This window comes from Conger conger, chromosome 11, assembly GCF_963514075.1.
Source record: "Conger conger chromosome 11, fConCon1.1, whole genome shotgun sequence".
In the NCBI taxonomy this organism is placed as follows: Eukaryota; Metazoa; Chordata; class Actinopteri; order Anguilliformes; family Congridae; genus Conger; species Conger conger.
Window position 1 is genome coordinate 24,034,276 of NC_083770.1, and position 24,855 is coordinate 24,059,130.

At 44.8% G+C, this 24,855-nt stretch overlaps 1 protein-coding gene across 1 annotated transcript in view; it reads right to left on the minus strand.

Annotated features, from left to right (window-relative positions):
- iqgap2 (IQ motif containing GTPase activating protein 2) overlaps window positions 1–24,855 on the minus strand; it is a 68,961-nt gene that overhangs the window by 37,126 nt on the left and 6,980 nt on the right. Inside the window, exons 3-6 of the mRNA XM_061259770.1 lie at window positions 9,160–9,316; window positions 7,610–7,687; window positions 6,097–6,173; window positions 1,362–1,429 (exon numbers count right to left, since the gene is read on the minus strand). Of these exons, the coding sequence (XP_061115754.1) occupies window positions 1,362–1,429; window positions 6,097–6,173; window positions 7,610–7,687; window positions 9,160–9,316 (380 nt within the window). The remainder of the gene's footprint in view (window positions 1–1,361; window positions 1,430–6,096; window positions 6,174–7,609; window positions 7,688–9,159; window positions 9,317–24,855) is intronic.

A 24,855-nucleotide genomic window follows, 5' to 3' on the forward strand; every position in this document is an offset into this window, starting at 1 on the left:
GCTCCTGCTCACTAAACCCACGATCAGCTCCTGCTCACTAAACCCACGATCAGCTCCTGCTCACTAAACCCACTATCAGCTCCTGCTCACTAAACCCACCATCAGCTCCTGCTCACTAAACCCACTATCAGCTCCTGCTCACTAAACCCACGATCAGCTCCTGCTCACTAAACCCACTATCAGCTCCTGCTCACTAAACCCACCATCAGCTCCTGCTCACTAAGCCACTATCAGCTCCTGCTCACTAAACCACTATCAGCTCCTGCTCACTAAACCCACTATCAGCTCCTGCTCACTAAACCCACTATCAGCTCCTGCTCACTAAACCCACCATCAGCTCCTGCTCATTAAACCCACCATCAGCTCCTGCTCACTAAACCCACTATCAGCTCCTGCTCACTAAACCCACTATCAGCTCCTGCTCACTAAACCCACCATCAGCTCCTGCTCACTAAGCCACTATCAGCTCCTGCTCACTAAACCACTATCAGCTCCTGCTCACTAAACCCACTATCAGCTCCTGCTCACTAAACCCACTATCAGCTCCTGCTCACTAAACCCACTATCAGCTCCTGCTCACTAAACCCACCATCAGCTCCTGCTCACTAAGCCACTATCAGCTCCTGCTCACTAAACCACTATCAGCTCCTGCTCACTAAACCCACTATCAGCTCCTGCTCACTAAACCCACCATCAGCTCCTGCTCACTAAGCCCACTATCAGCTCCTGCCCATTAAACCCACCATCAGCTCCTGCTCACTAAGCCACTATCAGCTCCTGCTCACTAAACCACTATCAGCTCCTGCTCACTAAACCCACCATCAGCTCCTGCTCACTAAACCCACCATCAGCTCCTGCTCACTAAACCCACTATCAGCTCCTGCTCACTAAACCCACCATCAGCTCCTGCTCACTAAACCACTATCAGCTCCTGCTCACTAAACCCACTATCAGCTCCTGCTCACTAAACCCACCATCAGCTCCTGATTTACCCTCCTACAGCAGCTCTTCATCCACTCTGGGAGCTCCTGCAACCTTTAGCGACCAGACCAGACCAGACCAGTTATTTAGCTGAATGTTTTATCCAAAGTGACTTACAGTTGATTAGACTAAGCAGTGGACAATCCCCCCTGGAGCAATGTGGGGTTAAGGGCCTTGCTCAAGGGCCTAACAGCTGATCATACCGTGGCTACACCGGGGCTTGAACCACCAACCTTCTGGGTCCCAGTCATGCACCTTAATGAGGCTACAGGCTGCCCCAGTCCAGTCCAGTCCAGTCCATAGCCCTAAAACTCCAGTCTGGCTCTGGTTTAGATGCTAACACCACACTTTGAAAGCATGAGAGAGACCTCCAGCCCTACCTGTGAAATCCACTTTCCCCAGCAGGTCCTGGATCTGAGGAGCGATGCCCAGCTTGTACAGGTACAGACTGAAACAGAACAGAAACAGGGCGGGACAGGGAGGAGGAGGAGGGGTGACCTTCACCATCACAACAAACTGTCAGTCAACTCCACCTTAAACTATGGGCATGAACATATTAAGAACAACAGAGCATACATTTAAACAGCCTTTACGGAGTGACCTGCATAAAATATTACAAGATCACAAAACATAGCCTAATTAAAACAACAAATTTCATAGTTTCAAAAAACCCACAACCACCATTTGCCAAGCACATGTACTGCAGTACGTAACCCCATGCTACAGTGTGGAGATAGACCCAAACAGGAGCACTACGGCTGAGGCGCCTCTACAGGGTACGAGTGGAAAGAGCGTTAATATTTAACGCACCGCTCTGTTTGTGGATAAATGGGTGTGAATTATTGAAGGGCTGGGGGGGGGTGTGTGTCTACGTGAGGAAGCGCGAGCTAGCATGCGACCTTTGACCCCAGTGGGAGAAGAAGGCCGTGTGACACTGGGAGCTCACTGTCAGGCCAGGCTGGGCGGGAGGACCAAGGTTAAATTGCACAACCTGGATGGTATCCTCGGCAACGGAGCTCAGCTGACGAAGCTCCCAGCCCATAGGAGCTTAGAGAGGTTACATTTATTCAGGCCTGTTATCTGAGCAAGGAGACAAGCTCACCTCCCACCCTGGCTCCACCCCCATGTTGTTTTTTAATTTCTGCATGTCTTCCCTCCCCAAGGCCGCTATAGGGCACACTGTAATTACAATACTGCCCGACATTCTGCTGTGATGTCATTATTCTGACCAATTAGAGTCAGACATACTGCTGTGATGGGATTATTCCAGCCAATGAGAGCCTTACATACTGCTGTGATGACATTATTCTGAGCAATAAGCACGCAGAGCCTCAGAGGCGCGGGGTTCGCTCAGGAAGGAGGTTCGACTGAGCGTGTGTCAGCGCCACCGTCTCACAAAGGAAGGAAGTACTTCCTCAAAAGGCCCGTGAGTGCAGAAACAAACAACCGGTCTTTTCTCAGAGCACACAATCACTGCTGCACTTTTGTCTGTAGCAGAAAGAGACTGCAAATTCTAGCATTCTAGATGTTTTAAGCACTACCATCTCGGTAACACTTTCGCATATTAAGCTATTTGTGTCGGAAGGCTCTGCAAGGTAATCAAATGCCTAAATGCATAAATCAAAATGAAAAAAATTAATCTGACCTAGAAATAACTGTCAGGCTGGTAATGCTTTTCCTGCTGCCCTGTCAGGTCTTATTAACGCACATACTGTGTATAGAACGTTCTCTACCCATCAACCACTAGGGGGAGACAGGGGGCTGCTCTGTTCCCAGTGCACACCCGGCCACAAGAGGGCGGTGTTATTCGGTTAACTTTGCTCACTTGGAGAATTTTACACCAACATTGCAGAGATCAATGTAAGAAAGGCAATTTGCTCATACAAACTGCATTTCATCACTGACTGACCACAGGCACATAGCGCCTCTGTCTTTAACCTCTGCATTCCTCTCATATTTATGATTTATGATATAAGCATTCATACAGGGTAAATGTAGAGGCAGGAGGTGCCAGGTTTAAACCTGCACAGTGAACTACAGCACACTCTGACCTCACACACTGTAGCATCACACACTGAAGAAAGCACTCGGGAAGAGAGCGGAGGCACCTGCAGCTGGTTCTGGATGTGAAATCAGATTTATATGGAGTGCACTTTATTCGCACAGAGGGACAGAGCCCCTCCACTACGCAGATCAGGCACTGGGCCTAGGCCCCGTCTTCTCACTGAGCCCCCTCTTTTCACCTTCCTTTGATGGATCGATTTTTAAATCTCCGTAAGACTCCCCGTTTTGGAGGGGCTCCCAAATACTTTTTTGGCTAGGATCCCTAACAGTCTAGGGATGCTCTGGGTGGGAAATTATAGCCTGTAAACTGAGGGGCTGGGGCTTATTCAGCACAGAAGAGCTAAAAAACGGGTGCTCATGTTCCTGCCACAATGACAGCTCTGACCAAACCTTTAGACGGTCACAGGTTCGCACGCACTACGGCTAACGTAAACATGTCAGCGTCAGTCAAGCTCACCTGTGCCGTACGCATAACCTGTTCATCAGAAATAACTGTGAAAGGAGTGGTCAAACAAACATTTATACTGTAAATGCAAAACACTGCCAGCTCAAACAAGCTTACTGTTTCCACTCAATAACAATAAAAAACTATCCAGAGTTCAAATGTGCATTTACACAGCAGAAAAGAGCCGGCAGGAATATGGGAACTGCAAGCCCTGTAAAGAAACTGTTTCAGAGTCCCCAACATGCAGAAGCAGAGTTCCATTTCAAGCCACTGAAGATGTCAATATTTATTTAATTATGGGGAGGCCAGAATAAATACCACCGATTATACTTCCTGCTCTGTCACATCAGGTCACGCAAACTGACACATTTTTATAATCAGTTTCATGTCAGCTTCCTACTGCAGGAGCAGAAATTCAGGTAAACATCCATTTAGTGATTATGAGGCCCTGTACGTGAGTGACAGAACACACCTTTCAACTGAAACACGCATGTAAACCTGCTGCTTAAGCCCTGAAAACAAAAGGGCTCATGGGTAATTCCAGGTCCCCAGTAGCACTGTGATTAGGGGAACCTGGAACACACACAGCACAGTCCAGAACAGTTTAATGTGTGTACAGTAGCATAACAACAGCTGTGTAACGGAGCCCTGCCATTGTCCTCCTGCAACAACGAGGGGCACACAACCGTGAAATAACAGTAACATGTTTGTATTATTTCATCCATTGCTTTTCATAATTTATTACCCATTCCTATTATTATCAATGAAGAAAAGTTCACACAATGATTGCAGATATGATATAATGAGATTTAATATTTCATAAAATTTAAACCCTATAGATTTTTTTTTCTTTGTCATTTAAAATGTTAATTTCTTAATTATTTTACTTGGACAAAGGAGAGTAATTAAATAAAACGATGTGTTTGCAGGTCAGTCTATGAACTTAGGTGGATGTCTTATTGATCGATATTTAACATTGGATGAAAAAGTCTGACTCCACACCCTCTGCATTCACAGACACATGCCTGACCGTGTCTGTACTGTAAGTACGCTGTACTACAGTGCACTTGGGACTTTTATGCAGAGCATGAAGGACACACTGAGGTGCCTGCTCTCAAACTCTTATTTTATTACACCTGCATTTAATATACCACAGCTAAGGCGGGGCCTGGGTCACATGACTCGGTTAAGACTGGTGTGTGAGTGATAAGGAGAAAGGGATATCACTGTGTGTTTGTTCAAGCAAAAGAGCACATTTCATATGCAAACACAATGCCCCTTCAGAAATACTGCCATTGGAATATTGTGGTACTTACTGGAGTTTGAGACTCCACTCACTAACAACAGCCCTCGGATTCTTTGATGCAAAAACCCAGGTGTTGACACCAAAACCACCACTGTTGTGGTTGGTCAAAATAAAAAATAAAAAATAAAGAATTGGTCTCAGCTGACCATAACACCCAGTCCCAATCGATGTTCAGCACTGGAACTTCAAATGGAACCACTTCCTTCATCAGGAGGAACTGAATGGGAGTCCTGTCCATTCCAGGCTCTATCTCAGACTCAGAGGTTATGTATGTTGGGGCCTAAAACATATTTTTCCCCATTAAAAACTGTATCCGCTGCCTCCACAAGGCCAATACCCCAGCCCAAAAACAGCATCAGTCCTTGGTGTTTAAGATTGTTGTGTGACTTGTCTCCGACACCCATTATATTACATTATTGGCATTATCCAGAGCGGCATACAGTTGATGAGCCTAAGCAGGAGACAATCCTCCCCTGAAGCAATGCAGGGTTAAGGGCCTTGCTCAAGGGCCCAACGGCTGTGCAGATCTTATTGTGCCTACACTGGGGATCGAACCACCGACCTTGTGGGTCCAAGTTATCTACCTTAACCACTACGCTACAGGCCACCCAAAGAGTAGGAATGTCCAAAATGCGCACAACTTAGTATCTTTTGACTGCTCTAGAGAATTCTCAGCAGAAACACTGATGACATGGATATTACATCACTCGAGCCTCGGCTCAAGACACCGTTTGCCAGCGGGAGAGAATATGAACACGGTCCAGGTTTCACCATTTGACAGATGGCAAAGGGAAAACATATCTGTTGACAGGAAATGACTCAAAGCAGACAGGAAGCCCCCTATCGGCCTGGTGGGCTGGCCTAAAGCAGCGAGAACTCCAGTCTGGACATACACAAATTATTCTTTTTTTATTTACTGTTGAACTGTTTGAAACGTTTAAATTGCAATCTTATGCTCCTTTTAACATGAAAGAATAGTGTCTGTCTGCAGTCTACATCAAGTTACACACGAGTGGGTGCTGTCTCCTGTAGTGCTGCTCATTTTTACTTCAGTTTTATTACAGAAAGTACAATATTACAGTAATCACACAGAAACACACTCTGCAGTACTCAGGAAACTGCTTCATGTAAATCATATAAATCTCTGCAGGAAGATACCGTTTTTCACCAGAGATAAAATAATTTGCGTTTGAAATAAATAAAGCCTGCAGTCAGTGAGTGGACTGTAAGTTTGTGAGAAATGAAGTGAAAAACCAGTCAAACTAAACTACATATCTAAATTCAGTTGAGACTGTCTTACCTTAATGCGTGTATGCAGTAGGTAACTTTCGGCATGTTTTTACGATCATACACGTCAGTTGTTTCCGGATAGAATATCTGAAAATGGGAATAAACCACATTAAATCCCCAACCTTGTTGATCTTGAGAACAGCTTTATAAATTTAGACAGAAATGCAGCAGCACAAATAGATATGCTAAGGAACTAAGTGGCAAAAGATGAAGAAACCATACAGTACAGAGACAAGCTATGACTACAGCAGTTAGACATTTAGGTCTGTTTGCTATTAAATGGTTCAAAAATGCAGAGATCATGACAGATGAATAAATTAATGTGCGTCTGAAACACTCACGCAGTGTTGGAACTCATTTGTACAGAGTATACCAAGAGTGAATTAATCCACTATTCACCAATTCATCTGTTCTTACTACTGCTTATGTGTTTATTATTATGCGTTTACTATTATTTTCAGTTTATGCCATGTAGCAATGCGCCCACGTGCCAGATAAGTCACTGAAACCCAGCTCACTTCATTTCAATATGTGTGCACTGAAATGTAGAAGAGTCTACTCATAACATAATAATTAACAACAGATGCTAGTTTATAGCATCACTTTCCATAGGCATACACTGTAATACATTTATGAGATGAATGATATATTGGGATTGAGAGTCACTTCCCACACACACCCGCAGTGCATTCTGGGACAGGGCTGGTGTACAGAGAGAGGGCGGGGGGGGGGGGGGGGGGGGGGGTCTGTGAGGTTCTCCAGATTTGGGAGCGGAGCTATAACCTGCACTCGGGTGAACGAGTCTAACGGCGCGGGGGTATGACATCATGAGAAAAAGCAGAGGCAGAAACAGCCCGCTCGAATGTTCCCCAGCTGCTCTCTCTCAGGACCTCCACCGGCCAGACCGCCGCTTCCCAGCATGCCTTGCACCAGGACACAGGCACTGACCTCCACACTCACAGCTGCGCTCACACACCAGCAGGACTCCGCCCACAAGGCTATTTACACGTCCAATCACAGATCAGCTCTGTACACACCAGGACGACTAATCTTTGACTCACTAAGCTTCAGGGACACAGATGATGTAATCGCCAAACACCCCCTGCAAAGAGGACACTTATAGATATCCCACCAACACTTAACAGGTTCTCAGGCCAAATAGGCAGGTTTAGGCAAAAACCAAATCACCTAATTATGAATCCATTAAAGCATTACAACAATGTTATTTTATGAAGGTAATTCCATAGCAAGAGAGATACATTTATTTAAATGAGGGATTTACGCAGGCAAACTGAGGCATATTGAAGAACTACATCACACATTCAGCAGACCCTCCATGGACCAAAGGCTCTGAGTTGGCTTCACTGGACCCTCCTGGCTTCACTGGAGTGGAGGTGCCTTAACAATGCCCACCTGTCTCGCACAATCAGCCCGGACCCCCAACATCAACGGGGTTGACCAGGAGAAAATGGCGGTCAGGAGAAATGGCAGTTTGGAGGTCAGGATAAGTTGGCGGCCCCTACCTTGGGAAGGCCCACAGACTCCATGGCTCTCAGCCACTGCACCGTGTTGTCCGTGTGTCGAAAGTGAAGTCCCGTGTGCTGGAAACAATTCAAACAAAACTGCCTCATTTCTGCACTGTAGTGGGGATTTTCTACGTATTAAGGGCCTCTCAGGATTAAGAGCTTCTGAATCTCTCAAAAACAGTGAAGAGGAAGCCTGTGTCTATGGAGAGTGTACCTGTGACGCCAATGAGAAAATGACCAATGTACTGGAGAGTCATACTGTTGCTTAATTAGCAAAACAGCGGACTTTACAGTCTTGCAATTTATACTGTATAATCTGTGAGTGAATCCCTGTGAGTAATATATCTTAATACCATAATATCTTAAACTCTGGCTGGAAGCATCAATCATTTGTGTGAGGTCTCAGTTAACAGTGTAAGCTAAAAGGAAAATAAACAATCCACTTTACACTCCATTTTCTCTGTACACTTTCCTCTCTACATGTTAACATCATGATGCAACATTACTGCATTGCCCAATTATTGAAGATGTGTTCATGTAAAGGATTGCGGCATGTACATCAATAGCTCATAAGTACCAATCGCATTTATGAATATCTTACGGTAAATGTAAAATAAGTTCTAAGAGATGAAGTATAGATTACACAATGAAAAAAGTGTGAAGACATGAACAGACATGAATCACATGAACAGGTCTGCAGCACATCAGTGACACAGGATGCGCACTTAGCTCTTTCTCATGACACTGTAGCAATGTTGACGGTATGGTGCCTTGTTCAGGTCAATTCTCAATGAGGTCACCTATACACCAGGTCTTATCATACTGCCCTGACCTTTGACCCCTGCCCTACGCCCCCCCGCCAGGATGCCTGTGATCTTTTCCCAAACAGCGTGTGTCCTGGGACAGAGTGTGTTTGGGAGACGGTGCTATCAGTGCAGCTGCTCTGTGCAACCGTCCTAACCCTCACAGGGGGCGGCTTACAGGAAATGGGACCTCTATGTGGGGCAGGATTAGACCCATGGCTTCCTGTTTGACACTGTGAAGCGTGGGTCTCCTGACAGCCTTCCAGCTGTTACAGCTGTGCCCCCCTGCAGAGAGGCCACAGAACATCCATCACAATGTCTGTACATCAGGCCTGACCAACTACACACTTTACTGTGTCAGTACAGGCCTGACCAATTACACGCTTTACTGTGTCTGTACAGGCCTGACCAACTACAAGCTTTACTGTGTCTGTACTGGTCTGACCAACTACACGCTTTACTGTGTCTGTATGTCAGGCCTGACCAACTACACGCTTTACTGTGTCTGTATGTCAGGCCTGACCAATTACATGCTTTACTATGTCTGTACAGAAGACCGGACCAACTCCAAAGATATCTGCCAAGTTTGGCTAAACTGCCCCTACGGGATTGCACCATCCATGAATTCAGATACAAAGTTATGTAAGAAAAGTAGACTGGTTTATGTGAGATACAAGATTGGCGATGATATTATAAACATCACAGCCTCGTGGCGATGTTGATTTATGATGTTAATTTCTGTACCTTGTAACGCGTTTGGTCTCTGTCGTAAATCTTCTTTTCAGACACCATTTTTGGGGCGAAGAACTTGGCGAGTTTGGCGAGGTAGACTCCGTTCCGAAGGCCCTCCTCCAGCTCCGTGGGGGCTGGCAGCTCCTCCTCCAAACACGCCTCCATCCACCTGAGACAGGATGGGCACCATCAAACCACAACCCAGACCACACCCAAACTCCCAAACCCAGCACCCTTCACACAGCTGATAGTCACTCCAACCCTAACAAACCACACCTCATTCTACATCTAGAGCAGGGATGTTCATGGAGATCTACTGGCCAGTAGGTTTTCACTCCAACCGTGGCGACACGGACTGTAAGAGCTGTGATTGGTCCGCTTGGTGGCATTGCATAATGCATTTCTGGCTGCTCCGCCATTGATTAGTTTCAATTGCCTTTGCTGTGTCCAAAGCCAAAATCAGTTGACTTAATGCCTTGTTGCCTGATTAGTAATCTGTCCTTCAAAAAAAGGCAACTTCAGAGGTGTGTTCACAGAATGCAATTGAGATGCACTTTGCTGGCAGAAAGTTGTCAGAGTGAAATGAAGTGATTACGTGATGCGTAATTACAAGCAATTTAGCTGGCTAGCTCACGGAGGCTTAGAACCTTACATATGTGATTTCAGTGTGTTGAGCACTTAAAATGTGGTTCATAAAGTATAACTAAAACAAAATGTCAAGCTCGTTGTGTACTTGCACTTGTGAACAAGCTCTTTTACAGTTATTTCTGAACTCCGCCGCTGTTTTCAGCCGCCATTCATTTAACGAAAGTAAGATCCATACAGTTAATCGCAAATGATTATGGGATATAATGACAACGAAAACTACCATTTTGGCGGTGTAATTGCAAGGTGACGCAGACATCCCAAAGCAAGTATAAATGCTCTCAACAGCGTAGACTCGACACAGAAGTATAAATCAGGCTTAACAACCAAGGCCTGAAACACACTGAAAGCCATCACACACAGCGGGATTCAAGTGTGAGATCCCTGATATAGAGAAATACAACAGTGAAATGCATTTGAAAAATAAACAGTTCATTGTCTAATGAGATGATACTGACAGCAAATCTGCCAGGTCAGAACTGAACCTGAATAATGTAGCTGACATTAAATTTGATTAAAATAATTCTGTAAAACGAGTCCACCGTCGTGAAGCTGGAGAAGTAGAGTTTTGTCCAAGTGAGGCGATTCATGTGAAGAATTCAAATGATAAATTATGATGATATATTTTACAAATTTTACAAATATTTAGTCCCAGAAATGAATAGCCAGTTTTTGAATGTGAGATCTTATGCAATGTGCCCCCCCACACAGCAGAAATAATGGCAGCCTTGCACAGTCCCTGGCCTCTGCCCCCATGTACCACCGTCAGATAATATCTGAGACAGAACCCCCCAAGGCTGTGTCTGAACGCTGGAAACCCATGAGCTGACCCAGAGTGAGAGCGTGTCAACATTGACCTCAGCAGGAGGGGCTGAGGTGGGAATTAGCCACAGTGCCACGCGGTGAGCTAATCCAGCGGAACGATCGGGGTTAATAGTGGATTAAGTGACTATTGATCCTCTCGCCCCCATGGCCTGGGCCTCTCACACCTCTGACACAGCTCTGAGACGCCAGTGGCCCCACACCTGCAGGATCCCGTTACCGTGGCAGCACCCATGGGCTGTGGCTAAGGGCTCTCATTGGCCAGTCCTTGGCACCGCCTCCTACACACACAGGCAAAGCCCTTCACTGCTCCGCCCTCTTTGTGAAAGGTCCTGGCAGGAACAGGGCGGGAAAATTCCCACGTGAGCAGAGATAAACCGACTGCCATACAAGCGCTATCTCTCAATATAAACCCAGCTCCGCATACAAGCGCTATCTCTCTATATCAAACCCAGCTCACACTATGGCTACATTCTGAGCTCAAAGTCAGGAACCAAAGCCAATATTGACTCAGTTTTTTGCGGGACTCAGTGGTACAGGTTTCGCATTGCTGGAAACAGCAGGCTATGGCTTCGTTTAAACCTGGGATTGATGAATAGTCCGACAAACTCGTTTTATTGGCACTGCGACCCATTTCTTCAGAATAAATGAGCCCTTTGGTAACAGTATGCTGAAAAAAGCTTGGCTCTGTAATGTATGGCATCAATCTAGAGTGACAGTGTTACCATTGTATTCTTTTCTACAAATAGAACAGACAATTATGGATCTGTGAGACGACAAGGGGGCCATTATCTGAGTGGCTATTCTGCATTAGGGAAAGAATGAGCAGCAGGCCAGCACACACCAGCAGCTGCTGTGCATCCACGCATTGTTCTTTCAGAGCGCTTCCATTTTACAGCAGTGATGAGTTACGCACAAAACCAATATATCACATTCCTCCACTGCTGGAATCTGGAATACACCGTCGGTGTGTGTTTGTGTGCCAAATTAACCTTCTCACACCAAATACATATCCCTAAATTTTAAACTTTGTGTGACTTTTAAGTAGGGGGGGCTGTTCATTCCCAAATTAGTGCACTACCTTCAACAAACCCATGTGGTCAGGACTAAAGCTAATGACAATACAGGAATTACCAGCAATACAAAATCTGAGATCTGTCAGAGTGCAATATGCAGAGTGCATATTGACAAGATCATCAACTCAAAGGCAATGCACTACCTCTTTCCATTGAGTTATGCAATGCATGAAAAGCAACAGACATCACAGACAAAATCCAATGCAAAATATTTTCTCAAAACTTTACAGTCATGAACCTGAATGCGTGCAGATATATCACAGTGCTGAATGCATGCAGATACATTTCAGGGCTGGCTGAAATTCAGGCCTGTAAGTATTAGACAAACTCTGTTCTGGGAAATAAAATTTCAGTGACCTTTTGCGCTGAGACAAGCGGGCATTGTTAAGGCACCTACACTGGGTCTGGGCTCTGGCCCTTACGGATGATGTCATCGCTAGCTCTGCCCAATCACAATTCAGCCAGCCAGTCCGAGCCTCCTCACTTAATGAGCCCAGAGAAAGTATTCTTACAGACAAAAAAGTATATGAAGGCTGAAAATGAATTTGACGTTCTAAATGGGATTGGTATGGTGAAGTCATAAAAGACGTGAGCAGTTCACAGCTGTACTAAAGCAACATAGACAGATTAACACACTGTGCATTTTCGCTGTACAGTGTGTACCATTATAATTACGGAAAAAGCCTGGCTACTTTACAATGAGAGGGGACATGGCATTTGCGTTCAGGGAAGATGCCAGGGGCTCATGTTTAAAGAGATCATTAATTCTGCATCAGAGAGAGAGTACTGAAGAGCCCAACCCTTTACATAATTCAGAGTTACACAGAGGTTTGCAGCTGCAGTCAAACGAGCCGACAGAGTAGCCTATTACGGAGATACACTAAACACATACTGCGATTAACTTAACATAGCAACAAATCACGTACTGTATAATAAAATACAACAATTAAGAGACATGTAAATATTAATAGGTGGTGTGTTAAGCTGTCTGTATAGGGTGGAGTTTGACTGACTGTAGAGTTTGAGCTGCTCAGAAATGCAGAATGGCAGTATTATTACTTCACAGGCTAACACCAGTTGACGGAGTTTGGGGGGTCTTGCGTGTCCCCCCAAGGGGTGGTTAAACTTTGGGGAAAGGGAACCAGGCGTCCAGCCAGAGTCTGAAAAGCCATACTGAGGTCAGGAGGTGTGGCCAAACGCAGGGCCTGTAAAACACACAGGGAATTTTCGCTGACAATGATATTCAGAAGACTTGGAAGATGAGATTACCAGAGAATATGAAATGAAAAATGAGATATGGGCTGTTTTTTGGGTAGTAACGTGCATTTTAACACATTTGGCAACGCACTGATGTCAATAGTTTGTCTGCAACCGCTCCCCCCCTCCCCCCCTTCCTGAATCCAGATGAGATCGTTTCCCTGGTGGAACAGATACAGAAACAGACACGGATGTGTCTGTCCCTGCTCACCCCTGCTGAGGATGCCTGGAAGCCCCTGGTCATTTTCACAAAAGATAAACTAAAGAGAGCAGATCCTCTGAGACCTTTGACCTCTGACTGCTTAACTAAACTCTGTGACTAAATACTAGTGTGATGGACGAGGGTCTCTGAGCCTGCTAATTACACCCCTGCTTGGATTATTACCAAATGAGACAGACAGGGGGGTCTGTGGAAGTACTGCAGGGGGTCTCTGACCAGACTGGATACAAATTGACTATATATAAATTTGGGAGAATACTGTATTTCTAAATATAAAACCCTTTTTTAAATGTAGCCCTTTTTAACTTGACGTGTGTCCGCTGGATGCCTTTGGGCCTGGGTGGGGGTCCCTGGATGAGAAAAGGTTGAGTCCCCTGCTCTAAAGTTCTGTGGGTGATGGTTTTGTGTTTCCAGTATTCTCCTTAAATACTGTCCTTAACTTCATTAGCAGAAGTGAGGCCAGACTAGGCTGAAATCTGCACATAAACCCATCAAATCCCGAGATGAGGAAAACCAGTCCAAACATCTGCTGAATAACAGAACAGAGACATGTCAGATTGAGAGGTGATGATAGGGACAAAAGTCAAGTGAAGAAGTTGCTTAATGCAAGACTCCCAGTGACCCTTGCAATGCGTCACTGTGTCAGCAGAGAAATGTGGCAAACAGTCAAAACCTACAGCGTCGTTTTTTCATAATGCATCAGTTTTCAAGGCACTTGTAATGCTGAGGAGACGGTAATTCTATGATGATGGCATCCATGGTATGCAAACCATAGAAATGATTAAACACATAAATTACTGAGCTCTGTTAATAATCTGCTGAACATTTCAACTTCACATTAGCACCCCACTGACCAGGAAGCACATGGTCAACCGGGAGTGCACTGCCAGGAGGTCTCACAACAAGGATTGCACGCACAGACACACACACACAGATTCTTCTACAACAAAAACCCATCTCCCACCACATTGAGGGCTCTGTGCTCAAGATCTGATCCAACACTGACAAGGTAAACTCATAGGGGGAAATTTCTTGAAGTGCATCTCACAGACTGTTACAACCTTAAACAGTGAAAGTAAAGGAATCTGAATGCTGCTGTACCGACAGTGAATCAAAACTGAAATTAATTTTTCCAGTTTGCTGGGCGTGCTATTTTACAGGAAGTGGCAGCCGCAGTGAGATGAAAGTTCTGTGCCAGACAGTGTGCGTTCCCGAGGTGTCAGAGCCCAGCGTCAGCTCTTCCACAGTCTGTAGAAAAAGCACTTTTCCCTGGAGTGGAGTCTGAGGAGGATCAGTGAGCACCACCATTACTTTCACTCCTCTCCTCTCTTTCCTCATTAGCCCTCCAATCATCCACTCATCCACTCATCCACTCATCCACTCCTCCATGATGGATTTGCCCGTCTTAAAGACGCACGTTTAATTTACTGAAGAAGGCTCGGACGTGACGTGTCAACACATTTCTTGGTTTCTTTAAAAGACCAATCAAGCCAGTTTCTCTGTCAGCAGAAACTGCTTTGTTTCTTGCCGTCTAAGGGCTTTCCCTCCATCATGATACATTTTGAATAACGGCATGGAAAGTGAAGTACATCAGTGCAGAGAGAAAGGGCCGGGCTGGGTCCTACAGGAAGCACCCTGAGACAAGTGAACCGCCCCTGAGGGACAAGCCTATGGTGCAGACATACCTCACAGCTACCAGGCTGACACACACACACACACACAGACACACACACACACACACACACACACACAGACACACAGACACACAGACACACAGACACACACAGACACACACAGACACACACACACACACACACAGACACATACAGACACAGACACAGACACACATACATACACACAGACACACATATACACACACACACAGACACAGACACACACACAGACACACACACAGACACATACACACATACATACATACACATACACATACACATACACACACAGACACAGACACAGACACACACACACACACATACATACACACATACACACATACACACACACAGACAGACACACACACATACACACACACACACACATACACGCACACACATACACACACGCAGACAGATACACACACACACATACACACACACACACGCAGACACACACACACACACACGCACGCACGCACGCAGACACACACACCAATGCTGCATGCATGCCTAACAGTGAACAGCCTACACACACACACACACCAGTCATGCATGGTCGCAGGCAATACAGGGTGTGGGGTTTGCCCATTCAAACTGTATACCTTCAGAAGGCCAGCCCCATCACATCACAAACAAGCTGTGCAGTGTGGCGCTGTGTTAAATCCTGTATGCATGAGATGAGGGTAATCTAGGGACAGTTAAATCTGTTCACAGGGAGATTCTACTTGGCTGATTGGCTATTGTGTATTTCTGGTTTATCTGAGCGCACAAACATACCCTGTGAGTATCTGAGCTCCAGTACAGCTGAGTAAGATCCCTCCAGCCTGAAGCTGCTCTTCTGTTTAAACAGTTCGCACTTAAGGCAGGTCAATAACTTAATATCAGATAACATACAAATAGCAAAAGAGAAAAGCAATCTCAAACAATTCCCCAATTTTCAAGAATATATTGGATATTACAGTAGGAATAATATCATAGGTTATATAATATACAGGTTAAGATAAGTTGCCGAAATCTTCTGAAACGTGCTTATTTGTGCTACTTGATCAATACAGTAGGTACAGACTCTATATTATATTATATTATATTATCAGTATATATTACACTTTTATATGCATCTTCCCTTGAGAAATGATCAAGCATAACACTCTTCCTCTCCCCATGGTTTAAAAGCAATTGCCCCAGTCAGTCAGAGCCCTGAGGCTATAGGCAGACATCATAGGCAGGGTGGTGTGCTCCAGCAGACTGTGGCATGGGTGTGTGTTTGAAACCGGATGTCGTTTGGTTTGGCGCGTGTGACAGAGAGAGGGGAAGAAGGGTACGATTCTGAAAGCTGGTGTGGTTTCAGGGTGGAGTCTTTCACAGAAACATGAGCCAGCGAGGCTATGCACTAAGATATGTTCAGTAGTGAGGGGGGTTGTTCAAATTTCTACGTCGACATATACATATGGCACAGTCCATTCACTGATGTGCTGTACAATGATTGTCTGGATCTCTATCAGAAATGATCAAACTCGAGCTCTTTTTGGCATATCTCAGGATCATAAAAACACATCTTCCCTCCGCACGCAAAGGCAGCGGTGAATCACTTTCAGTCTTGCGCACAAGCCAACACGCTGACGACTCCAGTAACGGCGAAATGTCCGCATTACGGAGTGTGATGAGGGGTATGTGATTTTAGGCCTGCTCTAACACTCGCAGCCAATCAGAAGCTTCTTCTCCAATGCAGTCATGCTGTAGCTGATTGGTTCCAGACCTCAGCAGTGCGCTGCTGATTGGCTGAGATGGCCCGACTCCAGGAAAGCAGCATGAAGAGGATTTAGGTTGTCGGATTCATTTAGCGAACGGCTTTTAGAAGCAGCTTAACGAAGAGAGAGGTCCAGTTACAAAGAGAAGTGGAATCTCTTTCTAAATTAAGCCAATAAGTTTACTTCATTAGCAGTTTTTTTTTTCTCGGTGTGACCAAATTTTGAAAAGATTGTGCGACTTTCACAAAGAATGGAATGGAAAAACATCCATCCACAAAATGGCTGTTCTATATTTTAGTGTAGTAGATCATGTGTCAGTCAAAAAGTGATGGTTTCAGCCGTTTATGATTTGAACCTTGTGATGATTAGTGATCGTATCTCACAGCTTACAGAAAGACAAGCATAAAAATCTGAAATGTTTACTTTCTTCAACGGTTTCACAACCGCAGTCACAAGTGAAATGAAACAGGCTTCATACACACTGGTTAGCTTCCAGAGAAGAAAACACTGCTATGCTAACAGGCCTGATAGTGATCTGTTGTGTAACTAAATGGCAGGATGTGGCATAAAGGAGATCCTCTCATATAAAGACAATGATGGATGGTGCCACACAGGCGCTGAATTTGTCTGTAATGAGAGATACATACACAGGCTCTAAAAGGCCAGTACGTATGTCAGCACCTGACAGATCTGAACAAATAGAAATTAAAGAGCTCACAGCCATGCAGAATTAAGCAGTGCTGTGCTGTGCATTACATTAGCTTCCACTCAGAGGGCAGGGAGGTAAAATGGCGGGAACGGAATTCACCTGCACTACCGCCCTTCACTTCACCCTCTGTCCCAGCAGGCCAAGCAACTGCCACAACGCTGGAGATACAGCAAGTTTACCTCTGATAATACAGGCTCTGCTCTCAGCCTTACAGATAACAAAAAACACACACTCACAAGAGTGAAATACACACGCACTCTCACAGTACAAAACACAGGCAATGTGAAATACGTTTGCAGTGTGAGATACATACTGATGGTTTGGATATCTTCAAAGAAGAATAAAATCTGACTGACAATCAGAACTCTGTGGGAAAATTAACTGTCACACACTGACGCTCTTAATGGGAACAGCTGTAAGCAATTAATAATCTCATACTCTTTTGTTTGAACTTCACAGCATATCAACTGGATAATTATTAATAAGGATGTTATCACTACCCTGTTGACAATACAACAAAAGTCTAAATATTCATGATGCTGATTGTTTTTCAACAGCTGTGATGCAAAATGAAGAGTCCATCAGATGAACCTACCTAGATAGCCACACACCTGTGGGCTAATGATATTCTTAATTCAAAATGTGTTTATTTTTTAGCAGTGTCTGCACAAAGTAACTTTAATATATGTAGAAGCTACAGACCCCCACTCCTTAACAAGGTGCTACATGCCGTTATGCACCCCCACTCCTGCACACTGTGGTACATCCCAGTAAAGACCCCCACTCCTGCACAGTGATACATCCCGGTACAGACCCCCACTCTGAAGTGCCACTTCCTGGTGCTGAACAATGGTGAACGTCTCCCTGGCTAAATCTATGATATTATTTTTAACTAAAAACCCCCCCTTCCTGTTATTGTTCAAACTGCAGCAAATAGACTATCTGTTCCCTCATTGTATAAATTAAACAAGAGTCTATTCCCAGTACACAAGCCATGTATTTTAAGACTTCTGCAAACTGAATTTAAACTTTGGTGCTGCTAACAGCTGCTGTTTTGATAAGCTAGCTCAAGTCATTTGGCAAAGATGCAAGTACTTTCATCAATTTAATCATCCAGAAGACCATCGATTAAGAATTTCCTACCCTCTTTCTAGCCAAAGAAACTATGACTTGATACTGGAGTTGTATCCAGACTGTTGGTCATCTGGTGGAGTGTAGTGATCACTGGGAGTTTGGGCCTGGTCCAGATCCACTGTAAATGGCTCTGTTATTCAGTTTCACTTCATCATCCCAGTGGAGAGCAGCTTCGCTTTCCTCTCCGGCAGAAGGAGACGCTTCCTCTCAAACCCCCAAAGGCAGTGTGGGATATCTTTCAGTGGAGGTGGAGGATAAAAAAAAAAATGTCCGGAGGTCACAGGTCAAACGACCCAATGCAGGGAAAAGGACAATGGTTCAGATTTCACACTTAAGTGAAAATAACTGCAGAGACTGTTTTCAAAGGCCTTTCCCAGCCCTGACAGGCAGCCAAAACCTGAACTTCCTGTGGCAACTTGGCTGAACGAGGGGGAAATTCACACCTGCATGACGGACATTCTACACAGCATCGTCTCCCATCCCCCGATACCCTGCCTGCTTGGCTGATATCTCTGCGTGGATGACTTCCCACCACCTGAAGCTTAACCTTGCCAAAACTGAGCGTCTCTACATCCCTTCTAAGTCCTCTCCGTCAATCAACCTCTCACTGACTGTTGAGGACTTTGTAGTTTCCTCCTCCAGTACAGCAAAGAATCTTGGGGTGACTCTTGATAACTGCCTGGCTCCACAAGTATCCTCCACTGCCAGAACCTGCAGGTTCTTTCTGTACAATATACGCCGTATCCGTCATCTCCTGACGGAGAAAGCCACCCAGCTCCTAGTCCAGGCGCTCGCCATTTCCCGCCTGGATTACTGCAACTCCCTCCTAGCCGGTGTCCCAGTGTGTGCCATCAAGCCCCTCCAGCTGGTCCAGAATGCTGCAGCCCGCCTGATCACCAGTCAGCCCAGGTCGGCTCATGTCACCCCGCTTCTCATTGGCCTCCACTGGCTTCCTATTGCCGCGTGCATCCGATTCAAGGCCCTAGTGTTGGCATTTCAGGCTGCTAAGGGGACTGCCCCACCTTACATACAATCCTTGATCACTCCCTACTCCCCAGCTAGACCACTCCGGTCTGCCAGCTCTGGTCGCCTTATGGTTCCCTCTCTATAAGCACCTGGCGGTCGAGCTGTACGTTCACGCCTGTTTTCCGTTATGGTTCCTCAGTGGTGGAATGACTTGCCTACCACTGTCAGGACAGCAGAATCCCTCCCCCTATTTCGACGCAGACTAAAAACACACCTTTTCAAACTGTAACTTAGTCCTCCCTCCTGATTTCCCCCGCCCGCCTTTCTGATATCCCTATCCCTTTTGTCTAACCCCGTCTCCCAAATGACTAAAATGTAAATGTCTCGTCCTAAAAGTAAACGGTCAGACAATTTCCCATGAGTCATCGTGTCATTTTGTCCAAACGCACAAAACGTTCTACTTCTGATACACACAGCGTAGCAGTGTAGCTTGGCTTAGCCCTCAGACCAGCCCACCTTTAACCTTATTGGACACTCACAGTGTTTCACTTCCTCTTTTCCTGTTTCCTGTAGTAACAGCCAAGCATGAGTGTGCTTAACAGACTCACAGTTGACCTCAGTGCATTACTGTGGAAGAACTGTCATGGGGAAATTAAATTAGTACATGTTTCATTAATACATGAAGTAGTACATGTTTTTGAGTCATGTGAGCTAACCTACAGAATGGCTCCCCACACCCCTGATTCACAGTTTGGGCCCAGCGTATGGAGGGTGTGGCTCACTGCGTTGGTTAGAAGTCTATTTGGAGAGAAAAATAAGTCTTCCATGGTATATGATCCCGGTCCTCAAAGTACTGTATATTGGCAAAGCCTATATAAAGATCTACACTTATATTGGTATTTCACATACGTTTATTAGTCTACATTGTGTCACTCCCCCTGCTCCATTACAACATTTTCCCCTTTTGTAATTTGAATAATAGGCCTATACCCCAAGGAACACATCAAAATGTTTTCAAAAATTAAACTATTCTTGCCTGATTATGGCTGTTATAAATGTTTAACTCATTTTCCATCAGCTCTCTGTCGTTCCTACCCTGCCAATGTGTCAGTCAGAAAACATTTCTAAAAGTAGTCTGCTATCTAAAAAAGCCAGAGTTAGCTGTATTTGTTTAGTGCTGCAGGTACAAAGTCCAATTCTTAAAATCCTGAGGGGGGAACAGTTCTGAACAGAACAGGGGTGTGGCCTGCAGAGAGTACTGGGGGTTTGTTCCACCCTAGAGACCACAGACCACAGACAATCCAACATCACCAAACACAGTGACCTTCAACAACCCAACACCACTGAAAACATTCACCTTCACCAGCCCAACAGCCCAACACCACTCACAGTATTTTCACTCACAGTATTTTACTGATCTGTGCAATGGCAGTAAACCTATTACTCATCACTACAACACAGATTAAGCCTAGACCAAAATTATTATATATATATATATATGTATACAGTGGTGTGAAAAAGTGTTTGCCCCCTTCCTGATTTCTTATTTTTTTGCATGTTTGTCACACTTGTCACAAATGTTTCAGATCATCAAACAAATTTAAATATTAGTCAAAGACAATACAAGTAAACACAAAATGCAGTTTTTAAATGAAGGTTTTTATTATTGAGAAAAAAAAATCCAAACCTACATGGCCCTGTGTGAAAAAGTGATTGCCCCCCTGTTAAAACATAACTTAACTGTGGTTTATCAAACCTGAGTCCAATTTCTCTAGCCACACCCAGGCCTGATTACTGCCACACCTGTTCTCAATCAAGAAATCACTTAAATAGGACCTGCCTGACAAAGTGAAGTAGACCAAATGATCCTCAAAAGCTAGTCATCATGCTGAGATCTAAAGAAATTCAGGAACAAATGAGAAAGAAAGTAATTGAGATCTATCAGTCTGGAAAAGGTTCCTAAAGCTTTGGGACTCCAGCGAACCACAGTGAGAGCCATTATCCACAAATGGCGAAAACATGGAACAGTGGTGAACCTTCCCAGGAGTGGCCAGCCGACCAAAATTACCCCAAGAGCGCAGCAACGACTCATCCAAGAGGTCACAAAAGACCCCACAACAACATCCAAAGAACTGCAGGCCTCACTTGCCTCAGTTAAGGTCAGTGTTCATGACTCCACCATAAGAAAGAAACTGGGCAAAAATGGCCTGCATGGGTTCCAAGACGAAAACCACTGCTGAGCAAAAGGAACATTAAGGCTCGTCTCAATTTTGCCAGAAAACATCTTGATGATCCCCAAGACTTTTGGGAAAATACTCTGTGGTCTGACGAGACAAAAGTTGAACTTTTTGGAAGGTGTGTGTCCCATTACATCTGGCGTAAAAGTAACACCGCATTTCAAAAAGAACATCATACCAACAGTAAAATATGGTGGTGGTAGTGTGATGGTCTGGGGCTGTTTTGCTGCTTCAGGACCTGGAAGACTTGCTGTGATAAATGGAACCATGAATTCTGCTGTCTACCAAAAAATCCTGAAGGAGAATGTCCGGCCATCTGTTCGTGACCTCAAGCTGAAACGAACTTGGGTTGTGCGGCAGGACAATGATCCAAAACACACCAGCAAGTCCACCTCTGAATGGCTGAAGAAAAACAAAATGAAGACTTTGGAGTGGCCTAGTCAAAGTCCTGACCTGAATCCTATTGAGATGCTGTGGCATGACCTTATAAAGGCGGTTCATGCTCAAAAACCCTCCAATGTGGCTGAATTACAACTATTCTGCAAAGATGAGTGGGCCAAAATTCCTCCACAGCGCTGTAAGAGACTCATTGCAAGTTATCGCAAACGCTTGATTGCAGTTGTTGCTGCTAAGGGTGGCCCAACCAGTTATTAGGTTTAGGGGGCAATCACTTTTTTTTTCTCCCTTAATAATAAAAACCTTGATTTAAAAACTGAATTTTGTGTTTACTTGTGTTGTCTTTGACTAATATAAAAATTTGTTTGATCTGAAACAATTAAGTGTGACAAACATGCAAAAAAATAAGAAATCAGGAAGGGGGCAAACACTTTTTCACACCACTGTTTATATATATAGTTCATATCTCCATTGGGGAAATGTTTTAGTCTAACTAGACTTCATCCCTAACTGGGAAATCAGCCTAGTGGGTTTAACTTAAAATCATTATCAACCCAGGAAATAGGAGCTACAGCATAGTTACCATATCAGCATCAAATGGCCTATTTCAACCATTTCCAAAGGGTGATTTTCCTCTCCAACTGTGATTGACACAGATTCACACTGGGTTTCTGCTCCTCTGAACACCATGGTGATGCCCCCTTCTAAGAGGCTGATTAGCAGCCAGAGGTATAATCCTTCTTGGAACAGGGCTTTAGTGAGGGGGCTTCATCTGGGCTCTCGGGAGCTTTCCAGAGGCAGAGATAGCACTGTCACGACATAACAGTGCTCTGTCAGGACATGAAAGTGTACTCAAGTTAGGAAAAAAAAACCCAAGCCGTGGTTAAGGTGGCCTCCATTCCACTTCCCCAGTCTGCCTTTAGCCTAACCCAGCTGAAACCAAACTGAATCTGACACAACAATGAGGTGAACAACTGAAGATCAGCATTCAGAGCTGGTCTGAATGATGGCAGGAGAGTGCAGTTTAACCAACATGAGCGATTAACCTTCATCTTAAACCCTTCAGAAAACATGTATTCTGGCATGTGGAATGTGCAGAATCACTCCAGTTTCCACACCAGTGTGTGCTGTCACAGGCGTGTGCTGGGACAGGCGTGTGCTGTAACAGGCCTATGTGTGTGACAGGAATGGTTAAAGCGTGTGGCTGAGGGAGGAACTGAGAGACTTGGGCGGAGAAACGCACTTCCTCTCACCACAGGTGTGTGTGCGGACCATGCCGCTCAGAGCTGCAGCAGCAGGAAGTGTTACACAGAGTATGAACAAGCCCACCACAACTGGCCAATTAAACCACACCCTTTAAAACACAGCCCATGAATCTCTGCAGTATTTGTTTAAACCAAGAAACATCAACAACTTAGCACAGCTACTTGGAGTGTCCGTTACTGCTCAATCATTTAGCAATTTCACTACTGGGATGAATATTTTCAGTTCCACCCACAATAACACAGAATCATCAGCAGGCTGCCTGTCTGAAGTATCCATGTCCCCTGTGTACAAACAGCAAGGGATTGTGGGACTTTCAATAAAAGGGAAATTAATGGGATAAGGATGTAAGAGCAGCTATTTACATCACTGAACGAGGAGGCAGGCCATGAACTCTGACCCCAGCACCGATCCCCTGCTAATCAGGTGAACCTAATACGCTTAACCTGCGGGCTGTGCCTGAACAGCTGTCAATCAAAGCCATGAGCCGCCACTCCCTCCACTTTCAGAAAGCTGAACATGACAGCGCTGACATTCTCAAACTGAACTTAAAAAAAAAAACTATTTTACCAATGCCTTGTGTTCATTCACATTATGAAAGCAAAATGGACGCCACAATTCAAACACGCATTGGGAGGCTAGCATCAGTTTGCAAAGTAAAAACATTTGGTTGAAACTATGCATATAATTGGGCTCAATTTAGACCACCCTGCCAGTCCCAGAGCAGAAATCCATATCACCGAGAGAGGAGTGTTTCTGTAAAACACTCTGATGATCTTCAGTCTTAAAGCCTTTCACAGTTTCTATAGCTACATTTTCTCTCTGCATTTATAAAGAATACTTTCCTAATCCCTTAACCCCAGTGTTTCCATGACTAATAATCTTATAATCAACTACAGATACAACCAGGAGCTTCTGAACAGCAGTGTGCAGTAGAATCTTAAAAGGAGCTGCACTAGCCCACAGGATTCTATGGAATATACTGTAGCCTTGGTGGTGTCCATTTTGTAGATCAATCGAGCTAGACACCCTGGCTACTAAATTTAGGCAACATAAAACAAACATAGTGTCATGAAACTCCAGATACGACAGGTAACTGAAAACAAATCAACCTTTTAAGCCATTTTTGTGCGAGAGCGAGAGAAAGAGAGAGAGCTGTACTGTGGAAAATATTTCATACAGGACAGAGAGCAGCTCCACACTCCCAGAAATACTCCTCTTTGACCTTAATGAAAAACACACATCACTCCTGTTTGCGCTCAGCACTATAAATACACATCACTCCTGCATGCACTCAGCACTGCCTAATTACAATAGCATCCTTATAAACACACAGGCAAGCTCACTTTGGCAACAGAGTGACACAAAACACTCAAATGAAAGCCTAATCACTGTCACCTCTTAGTGACAGGTAAAGTGCACAGGTGTGATACTCACTGTTTGGCCCCCTCCAGGTGACACAGGTAAAGTGCACAGGTGTGATTCTTACTGTTTGGCCCCCTCCAGGTGACACAGGTAAAGTGCACAGGTGTGGTACTCACTGTTTGGCCCCCTCCAGG